Below are 12923 nucleotides of genomic sequence, written 5' to 3'. Positions count from 1 at the left end.
TCTCCTATGATATCTTGTAACAATGACCTATGTTTTAATAACTTTGTATGACAAACAGCTGTAGATATTTCTTTCTTTTTAAGCATTAAATAGGTCTGTGTCTTGTCCTGGTGGGAAGAAGTGTGTGTGTGTTATGTGCCATCGAGTCACTTCCAACTGGCGACCCTATGAATGAAAGACCTCCAAAACATCCTATAATTAACAGACTTGCTCAGATCTTGCAGACTGGAGGACCTGGCTTCCTTTATTGAGTCAAGCCATTTCATTTTGGGTCTTCTTTTCCTACTGCCTCCAATTTTTCCTAGCATTATTGACTTTTCCGGTGAGTCTTGTCTCCTCATGATGTGACCAAAGTATAGTAGCCTCTGTTTTATCATTTTACCTTCTAGGAAGAAGCCTTGGCCTATTATTGTAGAAGGTGGTGAAATTTCTGGAGCTAGAACCTTCTTTCTATTATCTCAAATTTGCAGTGTAGTTACAAGAAAGGGGTTCTGCTTCCCTATTTCAAGGATAGTGTTTTGATGGGCTGGGAGAAGGCTTAAAAGTCTCAATGCATGTATGAAAACCTGGTGCATATTCCAAAGCCCTGCTAATGTAACTTTAGAGAGCAAGTTTGGTGCAGTGGTTAAAAGTGGCAGGACTCGTCTAATCTGGAGAACTAGGTTGGATTCCCCACTCCTCCGCTTGAAGCCAGCTGAGTAACCTTGGGTCAGTCAGTGATCTCCCAGACCTCTCTCAGCCCCACCCACCTCACAGGGTTATTGTCATGAGGATAATAAGAACACACTTTGTAAATCTCTCTGAGTGGGCATTAAGTTGTCCTAAAGGGCGGTATATAAATCAAATGTTGTTGTTGTTATTATTAAATATTGTACATGTTAAATTTTTTTTAAAATATATCTTATGCCTGAAACTTTCACAATAAGAAGAAAATAACCTCAACCTGATAAAAATAAAAAAAGTTACTTCTCATCCATCTGGCTGCGCATTTTCTTTAATTTCTGCATGATGCTACTGGTCTCACTGCTGGAGACAGAAGAAGGGCTACATGTCTCTGCATCCATTGGCAGCAAGCTGGAAGAATGAGTTTGTTTTGTACCATCCTCCCTGCAAAGCTCCTGTGGAAAAAGCCAAGTCATATAAAAAACGAGAGAAATCAAGTTATGCTGGTTCCTAGTGTTGACATTCATCTACGCAAAAGGAAAAAGGGAAATGTGTAAAAATGAAACATGGGGTTTTAATTTTAGGGAAAACTGCTTTTTACACAGGTAGAGCACCAACAGCTGCAGTTAACTAGAAAATGTGTAGAATTGTGAGTGATGTCTTGCAATTTTCCGCTTATCAGTCATTCCCCTTTAATCATTATCTTGATTCAGTCAGAATAATGACTGACTTATTAGGACTGCCTCCTCTCATATATGCATGCTGCCAGTTAAGATCTTCTTTCCAAGCCCTGAATTCTGTACCTGCAAAGGTGAGGCAGGTGCTGACTAGAGACGGGCTTTTTCAGCGGTGGCACCTTGCCTTTGGAATGCTCTCCCCTTAAAGCTCGCCTAGTGCTTACCTCACTGTCCTTTAGTGTCCGGCTCAAACATTTCTTTTTGCACAGGGGTTAACTGAAGGACACAAACTTTTAAAGCTGTTTTTGTGCTCTACTTCTAGCTTGAAGACAGTTAACATTTTAGGCTGCTGAATATTTTTATGATGTTTTTAATGGCTGGCTTTAATGTTTTTATTATTATCTTTTTACAAGTTGCCAACAGAATTACTACTGCTAAAAAGATCTGGCAGAGAGTTTTCAAGCCTATTTATGTATATCTAAAAATTTACAGCCCTCCTTTTAGTTCTAAGAAATGTTCATTTTTGCATTTGAGAACTGCAGTGGGACAAAGAACATTTATAGGATACTTCCCCGAGGCAGGATTCCATTTGCTGCAGTGCACCTTACCAGCTTATTTTCTTCTGCAGATTTCAATTTTTCTTGCAGTTTCATAGTAGTTTGGCATATTTGCTCTATCTCTTCCTGCTGCTTAAGGATCAGTTGCCTTTCTTTCCGGGCAGCCTTATTAGCCTCCTGAAGACGTTTAATTTCTGCCTGTATGAGAAAGTAGAATGCAACAAAGCAAAAAAAGGTAGTAATGTTCTCATTGCCACAGATTTAATTCTCATTCATTTCCACTTTCTCCTATCTGTTCTTCATTCTGCTGCTCTGCAGGTTTTTTCCATCTTCTGCTCCTTTTATTTTCTTCTGTCTTTTTTATTTTCTTGTATTCACTACATGTGGTGCTCCACAAAAGCACATGCCAACAGTGAGGATGCTTTTCATCCATGCAAGTGTCTCTTAAGGCAAAGGAATTTGTTGCACTGTACTTTAAGAGCTCTGAATTAGGCTCACAGCTAACTTACACTTTCCTTTTAGCAGAGGCTCTTCTGTGTCTGAGAAGCAATTTCTCTTAATGTTACACCTGTCTTTGGAGACCCTTTCTGCTTCCTTGTCTCTCTTTGATATCTCCTCAGCAAAAAACCGGGGAGACTACTAGGAAAAGCACTCCATTTCACTCCTGCTTTTGTGCTAAGTAGAAGGTAAGAACAGACAAGTCTTTTCAAAAAATGAAATCAGACATGCTTCTGATTTCTATTAAAAAGCTATTCCAAACCCAGTTGCCAGGGTGTTTGTCTGATCATATGCATACTTACTCAGAAATGTGTTTCACTGGGGTCAATAGTGCTTACTATCATGCAATTGTATGCAGTACTGCAGCCTTGAACATATGAACCTGCCTTATAACACAACAGGCCAGTTGTCAATCTAACACAGCATTATCTACTCTGAGGGGCAGTGGACATGGTTCACAGGTGTGGACACTGCCGCCATTTTAAAGCAATTTTTAAAAATGCTGAAAGGGCTCCATCCTGATCACGCCTATAGTGAAGGTGGCTAAGAAGCTCACCTCTCATGTACCTTTCCAGCTGTCAAAACAGGCATCTATTGGGGTGAGTGGCCATTTCAGCACTTGAAAAGGCATGGGGGGGGGTTCCAAAACGCCTCAGCTTGCCATGCTGGCTGCCTGCCATGCTGGAGGCCCAATGGGCCTTTGTGGCATTTTTAAATCAGTTTAAAATGGTGACAGAGTCCATGGGTTGGGCCGATAGATGCTGTCACATCTAGTTTGGCCCTTACTTAAGTCTTCTTGGAAGCAATCTTAATTAGGCCTACTAACCAGGCCTATTCAGTGGAGCTTACTCTCCATAAAATGTTCTTTGGATTGCAACCATTGTTGTTAGTAAGACATAAACATAACCAACTATACCTGGATAGGGGCCACAACCCATCTTCCTCCTGAAACAGGTCCCAGTTTACTACAAGACAAGCTGCAGCATTTCACTCTTAATCCCAAGTGAGAGCCCAACTGGAAATCTACATCTGGACTTTATCCCTCTACTAACTTCCCTGTGAACTCTGAAAAATCATGAGGGCCGTCGTCACATGGGCCCTTATTTCGTCAGTTTTGCACTAGAAATAGTTTCTTCTGTTATCGTTATTAGAACGGATTCTCCCATCTTTTGACGACTGCTTGCACTTCCAGTCAGTCACATTAAGAGGGAAAAGTGCAATTCGACAGTCAGTCAAAGTGCTTCCGGAAACGGGCCTCTAAAAATCCCGCCCCTTTAAAAAAAATTTTTTTCACAAATTTGCGCTATATCACTCTTCTATTATACCAATGTTGTGCTGGGCCATCCCAAAAGCCAACCATGATAGGTAGCAGAGGTTTCCCGCCCATGGCAGAATAGCGCTATAGCGCTATAAGGCTGACGTTTTTAAAAAAAAAATTACTTTGAGGCTTAATTGCGGGTCACGCTGGGACTTGTGTGAGTGTAGGGCAGGAGAATCAGCATTAGGTGAGACAGATGATCGGGGAGAGTGAGCGATAGTCGATCCAGGGCATTCACATGGAAGTGGATAAAGACGACATAAAGAGTCACAAAGTGTGAATTGGGGAGAATGGCGAAATTGCAAGAGAACCAGAATAAGGTGAGCATTCAGCGGGAGATGGTGCTAGTTTGGCGCTAAATTTATGGCTGTGTGATGACAGCCAAGGAATCTGTTTCCCTGCCAACGTGCTGCTGGAAAAGCCAAGTCAGGCCTTCCTCTGATCCCAAATAATTGTGAACGCCACCTCACCCCCAGCAGCTTAAAACATTCTGAAATGGGGGGAAGCATATGCCCCGTCCACAATTCTGCCTCCTTTCCTTAGTCTGAGAGCCAAACTACAAGTGACGCCTGACACAGGTTGGACATGTGTCAGCTTCCCTCAAGTTTTCATGGGAAATGTAGGCATCCTGGTCTTGCAGCTGTAATGGAGAGCCAAGCTGTAAAACCAGGGCGCCTACATTTCCCATCAAAACCTGAGGGAAGCTGACACGTGTCCAACCTGTGTAAGGCGTCACTTCTAGCTTGGCCCTCATTCTTTACAGGAAAAGAGGTGAAATTATGTGCGGTACTACTTAGTGTTAGAATTGTACAACAAAGTAGCTTTACAGGATACTATTCATCTATTCTGGAGCTCACCACCTGAAGCAACTGTGGCTTGGAGAAAGGAGGATTTATTTCTCTTTTAGCTCTTCCCCTCTTCCTGCTCTGCAATTCCACTGGATTCTAACTGGTAGCTATGATGATGATAATATATATGAAGAACACTGTACATTATGTAAAATTTGGATATAATTCAATAGCTTCTCATGTATTTTTTACAATGTTTATATTATAAAGACAAGCTGGCAAATATTTAAGTGAATGTTTTAGTTCTTTTTTGCCTCAGACTCGGAGCCCTTTCAGTTGCTAATTTCATACCTGGTGACATGAAGACACCAGCAGTGTAAACCAAAGCCACGTAAATTCGTTCCTAGTGCTTCTAAGCAAACTGCTCCGAATCTAATGAAAAGCCACAAACCTTTCAGTGCTCCTGATAACTGTGCTGTGGGATCAAATAGTGCAGGTTCAACTTTGCCTCTCAGCCACACTGGCTCAAACTTCCAACAACCAGCAGCAGTATCTTGGCTCTACAGAAGTTAGGCCTCAAACAGGGATGCCACATCTCACACTTCGGCAGGAGTGTGTGTGTGTGTGTGTGTGTGTGTGTGTGTGAGAGAGAAAGAGAGAGAGAGAGAGAGAGAGAGAGAGAGAGAGAGAGAGAGAGAGAGGCCAAAACTCTACAGGAAAAATGCTAGAGTACTGTCGGTGACGCAATGATGTCACTTCTAGTCATGCCACAAGCGATGTCAATAGAATTTTGAATGCTAGAGTATTTCCAGCGATGCTGGTATGTTGCCAGTGAAGAGGACCCTCTACCAGTGAGTCTCCTGCTGGCTGCCTTCCTCATGCTGGCAACCCTAGCTTCAAAGCAATTTTTACCTTTTCCTGCTGCAGCTTCAGAATTAGGCCACGCTGCTTCTTTTGGATAGGTGGCATCTTGTCATCCTCTCCTTTGTCACTCAAATGCCTGGGAAAATCAACAGCAGAAGAGTCTCACATTTTCATCAGAATAACTTGCACCAGTTTTGCATTTTCATGTTCCTTTACCGATAATAGATCAGTACTATAGCTTTCTCCCTCCTTGATAATACCTGAAGTTTACAGCGATGTACAAAAGTCACCCTATTGGTCACTTTCTTGCTTCATGATTCAATTTCTGATTAGTGCATAACATTTTTATTTTCAATATAAAGTTTAAAAAACACTCAGACTGGAACCCCAGATATCAAAAGGTACACATAGCTATAAAAGCATATAAAACTCTGTGCAATGATACAGTGTGCTGTGGCATCCAGTGCAAGTAAGGTGCTGAAGGTCCAACCAGCACTCTTTCGCATCTGTAGTAGCCCTGTTCTAACAGATTACAACCAAAGACTAAAGGGATGGGTTTGCACTGCAATAATGTAAATAGTTCCAAAATAAACGGGTTGGCTTTAAGAGAATGTAACTCTGCACTTAGTATGCTACCTAATAGGTGATTCAGTTGTACCTTGTACCTTCTTTTACATTGTCCTCTCATTTTCTAGCTAGCCAGGGAAAAGGTGGGTGCAATACCCTTCCTATGTAAGCTGGCAATGTCAACCGTTCTTGGTAATGTACAAGCACCAACTCATTTGGGAGTAGAGGCACTTACACCACATCATTCAGAGTCACACCACATATCTATTTGCAGTCATAGAGGCTGAAAACTCTCTAGAGCAGGAGTAACCCCCTTATTTTGGAGTGAAAGGGATTCTATTCCAGAAAGCAGTTGAAGTGCTGGAACTATGACGGGGAACTCCATAACTGCTTGTCAAGATCTGTAAAATAATTATTATCTATTAGATTTTTATCCCATCCTTCCTCCGCGGATCTCAGGATGGTGTCCATGGCTCTCTCCTCATTTTACCGTTGTAACTGTGCTTTGCGGAATGCTTGCTCACCAAGTGAGGTTTGTGGCAGTGTTGGATTAGAAGCTATGTTTTTCAGGCCCTAGTCCAACATTAACCACTACACTATGCGGGCTCTTAGAGCCAAGCTACAAGTGACGCCTTACACAGGTTGGACACTTGTCAGCTTCCCTCAAGTTTTGATGGGAAATGTAGGCATCCTGGTCTTGCAGCTGTAATGGAGAGCCAAGCTGTAAAACCAGGACGCCTACATTTCCCATCAAAACTTGAGGGAAGCTGACAAGTGTCCAACCTGTGTAAGGCGTCACTTGTAGCTTGGCTCTTAGTCATCAGCAGGTAACAAGGGGCTTCCCAGATACCAAGCGTATGCATTTGGAGGGCTTTGCATCATCAACAAAGGGGGCTGCAGATTGAATATGCTTCTGAAAAGATTCCCTTCGTGAGTCAGATGGGCTTTTCCAAAATGTACACAATAGTAATACAATAAAATAATCTGAAATAAACAGGAGAATTAATTGCTTCCTTTTATTACAAGTGAAAAACTAAGGCAAAACTGTTCATCCTAGTTAAATTTATGTGGCTCCTGCTGACCCTAGCAAAGTTACTTCAGGACAAGTACTGGCCCACGGGATACCAGATGACCCACCTGACTCCAGAACATTACTTTTTGAAACATGACTGCAACATACACAACTCTTCCGAGCTGTTCTTTCATGGCAATCAAGCATTTATACAAGGAGAATGGAAACTAACAGTGCAACCCTAAACAGAGTTACTGCAATCTAAGCCCATTGAGTTCAATGGACTTAGACTGGCATAACTCTACTTAGGATTGCACTGAAAATGTAATAGAGTTGAAGAAGATCAAAAGATGGCTTAATATAAGTCCCCAAGATGGAGTACTGGTCCTGATATTACAAACTATAATGTTTCCTAAGATTCTCATACTTTTCTTGGTGCTTTAGCCAAGCTAGCTCAGCCTTGGTTTTCTCTTTCAGTGCTTTCTCACGCAATCGGAGTAGTGAGGACTGATGAACTGCCCGCATTTCTTCTTCCTTCATGTATTGCCGCACCATTTCCATTGTGAATTTGGAAAAATTGTCTTGACCTCCTGAGAACGGCAGGCTTAGCTCCTGAAACAAGAACACAGTTCAAAATGTTAATTTTCACAGAACAACCTGGAATCCCTTTAATTTCATATACTCGAGCAAGATAAAATTACCTTTATTATTAGCATAAGCAACACCAAGGGAGGAGTAAGCCCCTCCATTTAACAAACATTCCATAACACTGTAGAATAAGAAGCTAGTAAAAAGCTCATCTTGGGCATAAGTGAACCCTTCCTGACTCTTTAAGGGGGTTTTCTTGCTAGCAAAGCTGGTGCTCCTGCCAAACTCTGATTGACCTATGCAACAAGAGATGACCTGGGCAGTGGGGACGATTGCTTCAAAGTGTCCTTTCTCCTCCTGCAAAAAACAGAATGCTCCTTGGTTTATTGAGGGGCTCACGTAGAGGTCTTTCACATCTCCTACTACCTCATCCTTTTTAACTAGAGATGCAAAGGATTGAACCTAGGATCTTCTGCATGCAAAGAATATGTTCTGTCTCTCATCCAATTTATTTGGCAGTGTAAGGCTGTTTTGCTTAGCTGACCTTATTTTTGACTTGGTTTTAATGGTGTTAACACATTAATTGTTGACTTAATTTAAATGTTAATACAACATTAATTGTGTTAATAGTTTAATATGTCACTTTTCTGGCCATTTTTAATGTGCTTGCTTTATTGTAAACCATTCTGAGCAACAAGGAAAAATGGTATAGAAATATAGTAAATAAATGTTTTTGTTCACTCAAAATATGACTAAAAAATTAAATAAAGGAGTAAGAGAAAAAATAGTCTGATGAGGTCTAAATACCATATGCTTCAGATGGCAACCTGCCCGTAGTTAGTCAGGGCTAGAACTGGGAGTCAAGGAAGCCCCTTCCAAATGGGGTCTCCAAAAAAGGTTGTGAGCCCGTCTACCACCAGGAGGATCTTCTGCCGACTGGTTGAGACTGTCTCAGATTCAGTTCTACTCCTTTTCCCCCCTTACACATTTCATTTCTAGTGATAATATGGCCCATTTACTTTAGACATTACTGTGTCCATTGGGCCTTACATTATTTTTACATGTGTTTTAACAGGATATTCCTAATGAAATTCATAAACAGACTCTGAAAAACGACTTCTCATTACAACTGGATTTATAGAAAAGTAAATAACATTTGTAAATGATATCATTTGATTGTATTTACTGAGGTTTGGAATTTGTACAATATATATCAAAATAATAGTATAATTATAATATTATTAAATATATATACTAAAGGGGGAAAAAGGTCATTACAAACTGACAAGAAGATTCCCAAACACGAAGTACTGAAGTACTGAAAACTTGCCTTGACAGGTGTCTTTCTAGAAGGAGCTTCCTCATCAGAACAGTCATGGTGGCCTCGTTTTTTCAAGCTGATCCGTCGGTGACTCTCAGAAGGTAGCAAGGACCGGAAGGACTTTTCTTCAATCTCATCTTCTGTCATGGACTCATCAAATTTCAGGGACCATTCTGTTGCAATAGAAGTTGAATCTGAAGAGGAAGTCCAGACAATTGATTCTCAAGGGAAACCTTCATGTTAGAAAAAGATAGGGCATAGTTTTGTCCTTATGGACAACTTATACAAGTGTTCCTCAAGTCAATGGCCCAAACTATATTGTGCAGGTGTGAATCAGCATGAAGTGTAATAGTAAACTAACTGGCCTGTGTGTGGATAAGCTACACAATGGTGTCATCCACAAACAAGGTAGAATCTCTACCAATGAGGTGGTATCCTCATGCAGAAAAACATAACTGTAAATTATTTAAATAAGTAAAGGAGGGGAGCCTGTTTAGGCATAAATATGCTCTTGAAGCAGAGGAGTGCTGAGACCAGTGAGCATTAGCTAAAGAAAAAAAGAGGTAGAGGAAGAGAAAAAAGCCAATTCAAGGCTCTGAGCACCTGTTGAATTCTAGAGGAGCTGGGAATTTAGAGAGATGGAATTTTCAAACTGCTTCCATCCTCCTGTGATTTCTTCTACGCTCCCATTTTGTCAGATTTAACATCCAACTATTGGGTCTTAACTGAGGATCCAAACATTCCTTACTTCATCCTTTCAGCTATACCAGAGACACAGGATGCAAAGAGGAGCTGCAACCCACATGCTGTACCTCGCAAGACCACATACAGCTTGATCTTTTGTGTATTTAGTCAGAAGCAAACCCTCTGGAATTCATGAATTTTTACTTCCAGGAAAGCATACAAAAGATTCTTTTACAGCCTGACAACTTCAGTCCTTTGCAGTTTGGCATATCTTCATATCTAGTCATTTCAATAAGTTCAGGACTGACTATAGTCTACAGAAGAGGGAACTCTATAGGTATCCACTGTAATGTTGTCTATGCTAGTGCTGCACATTTTTGGGAACTGCTGACAAAGGAATTCTCTATGCAAAGCATGGGATCCAAAAGTTAAATAGCTGTGTCGATGCTGCCCACCATTATACTGGGGATCACTATGTATCATTCTCTCCTGCATTATTGTGAGACTCACTGAAATAATCATAGTCATGGGGCACTGCAACCTGCTAGCATGACCTCCCTTTCATATCCAAAAATAAAAAATCCACAGATTTTCCCTCAACCACGTAACTTCCCATAAGAGTCCAGAGCTTTTTCTAAGTAGCTCATACAGTGACGGATCTCCATAGCCAATTACCCACTCACAACTTTCTTCCTCCTCCTACTAGACTTCAGTTGCATAGAGGATCTCATCCTTCCCCCCACAATTCCTTGCAGGTCACTCATTTCTCATAGTTTGCTAGCACAATGCCCATCCTCATTATGGAGAAGGACATGACTTGCAAGAAGAAGAGTATACAGCACATCTTGGCCTTTCAGTGGAGATCAGGACTCTTTGTGGTAGGGAGAAGGAAGGTTTTATCCCCATATTTCTGTTAGGAGTGATGTTTAATGGTACAGAAGGAAAAAATAAGAGGAGGAGCTAAGGGAAGCTAAGCCATAATGGTAGATGCTAAAGCTGCCTTTTAGGTGGCTCAAAGTTACATAGGGAGGGGCTGGTTTTGTTCACTACCCCTGGCAGTACTGCCTATTGAAATTCATTCATTTTGCAGGATAAAACTTAACTGAAGTTACAGAGAACCAAAATCTGCACCTATCTGCATTGCCCTACCCTGAGTGTGACAAAGAGAAGGAATTTAAGATAGCTTTTTATATTGATGGTCATAGATGCAGAGGAGGTAGCCATATTAGTCTGTAGTAGCAAAATCAAAAAGAGTCCAGTAGCACCTTTAAGACTAACCAACTTTATTGTAGCATAAGCTTTCGAGAATCACAGTTCTCTTCGTCAGATGCATCTTTTATATTGCTGGTGCATTGCACAACATCCATTAAAAAACAACTCTATAGTGCTGTGGAAATCAGTGTTTTAAAGAAGAGACAATATCTTCCAGAACAATGAAAAGTGAGAACAACCAGCCAGCCAACAGCTCACAGCTAGGTGCCAGTGTGACAAACCAAGGTATCAAACTGCAGGTTCCTTAAGCAGCTCAAAAGCTGCCAATAGGTAATTCAGAATTACCAGCATGTGCAGACATACATGAAGCAATCAGAGGAGTTGCTTGTTATATGTCTGTTATCTGTTTCAGCATGTTACATGCTTTCGGCATGATTCATTCACAGCCACCACTGATGGAGGCAAGGACAGAACACAAATAGTCCTTCAGCAGTGCTTATCTGAGTACTCACCTCTCTCATCTGGGATGGATGGAATGCTATTGCTCTGCAGAGGATCATTCACAGATGTCAGACCCTCTTCCTCAATGGAGCTGTTTGGTTTTTCACGGCGGGAAACTTTTTTGGACTCCTTGGAAAATGGAGCAGGTGGACTTTCCTGGCAATTGCTGTTGCTTCATAAGGAGACATAACAGAAGAGCAGAGATTAAGCTTCGACTAGGATTATAAAAAACAAGACTAAAGCAAACCTTAGAATGACTGTAAAAGAATATATGTCTATTTTTACACCCCAAGGGGCCTGTTTGCCTCTCCTCCTCAAGAACTATAATAAAGAATGGAGATAAAGTTCTGAGTGTCTGTCAGATTGACAAGCAACATAACATAGCTTAATGAATGTAATATCCAATATATGCTAGACAAACAGAAACAGAGCAGCTCTACACTACTAGTAATTTGAGAACTGCATACTCTGTACGTAGCCTTTGTGGCCTGCCAGATGCTTGACAACACCCAAGTCTCTCCCAGGCAGACAGATAAACAAGGGATTTATTGAGACCTTGGTGGGCTACCAAACATGACATGAGCTGCATTTGAAGACTTGTATCCTATCACTCTACTATGCCAAATCTGAAGAATTCTTCCAACATGTGCTGGGGGAAGAACATTTTTATTGAATGAAGCCAGAGGAAGACTTCAGACTTGGTTGAGCTGAGTGGCAGGATGCAAGCCAAAGAACGTATCGCTTTGGACTAGAAGAGGAAAGTATTACACTGGCAAAAACTATGACACTCACAGTCTACTGGGAACTTTGAGTAAAACTTAATTGAAATGAAATGATATTCTACAACAGTGTCCGACAGCACTCGTACGCAGTTCCCATTCACTCTGGGACACCATGCCTGAAAAATCTGAACTGACTGAGAGTTACACATTACATGCATCATTCCAATAATGTTTCATCCTCTGTAACTGTTTAAAGAAAAATATAGAAAGGATGGGTTAAAGCTAAAAACTGTTTCAGACGTCACAAAAACACGAATGGCTGCAAGGATCTGTAGCAATACTGATGTCCGGTGGTTAAGGGCATGTCAAATTAAGTTTGCCTTAGTTTATGACAATGTTATTTGAGGAAGCCCACCCTAAGGAAAACAGTGAGGAACTTTAGAAGGATTTGATCAAAAAGGGAAGTGTAGGCAGCAAGACAAGATGATTGACCCAGGTGCTGTTCTGCCTCCCCTTCTGGATGCTCCAGTGCATTTTTCACTGCTTGGTGGTTTCACTGCATGCCCGCCCCCCTCAAGAACAGAAGCGTAGGGAGCTGTTTTCCAGAGAATCTTCCAAACAGCCAGACACTCACTCCAGCTGTATATATCGATCACGGTACCCTTCTGGACTGCCTTCTGGGACTGGGAGCAGGTTCATAGTCTTGGTGCGGCTGGGCCTGGGCCTCCTGTTGGTTAAGCAAGTGGCAGTGGTAGCCAGTGGTGCATTTCACCAGCTTCAGCTGGAGAGCTACCTGTAGCCTTTCCTAGATAATAAAGATCTTGCCATTAAGGTGCGTGCCCTGATAACATCTAGATTAGAGTACTTCAGTGTGCTCTATATGGTGCTCTTGAAGAGGGAGGCTCTATGTGGGGCTGCTCTTGACTCGCATTCCTGTTTCTGTTTTTTAAT

General features: G+C 41.5%; 1 protein-coding gene across 1 annotated transcript in view; it reads right to left on the bottom strand.

The window, feature by feature from the left end:
* Nucleotides 1–12923, bottom strand: part of LOC129330301 (centrosome-associated protein 350-like) — a 78609-nt gene that overhangs the window by 14911 nt on the left and 50775 nt on the right. The window contains 6 exon segments of the mRNA XM_054980336.1: nt 967–1118; nt 1949–2095; nt 5414–5501; nt 7372–7556; nt 8863–9047; nt 11262–11422. Coding sequence (XP_054836311.1) covers nt 967–1118; nt 1949–2095; nt 5414–5501; nt 7372–7556; nt 8863–9047; nt 11262–11422 — 918 coding nt within the window.

Source organism: Eublepharis macularius, chromosome 5 (assembly GCF_028583425.1).
Source record: "Eublepharis macularius isolate TG4126 chromosome 5, MPM_Emac_v1.0, whole genome shotgun sequence".
Classification (NCBI taxonomy): Eukaryota; Metazoa; Chordata; class Lepidosauria; order Squamata; family Eublepharidae; genus Eublepharis; species Eublepharis macularius.
This window is presented reverse-complemented; position numbering and strand designations above follow the sequence as displayed.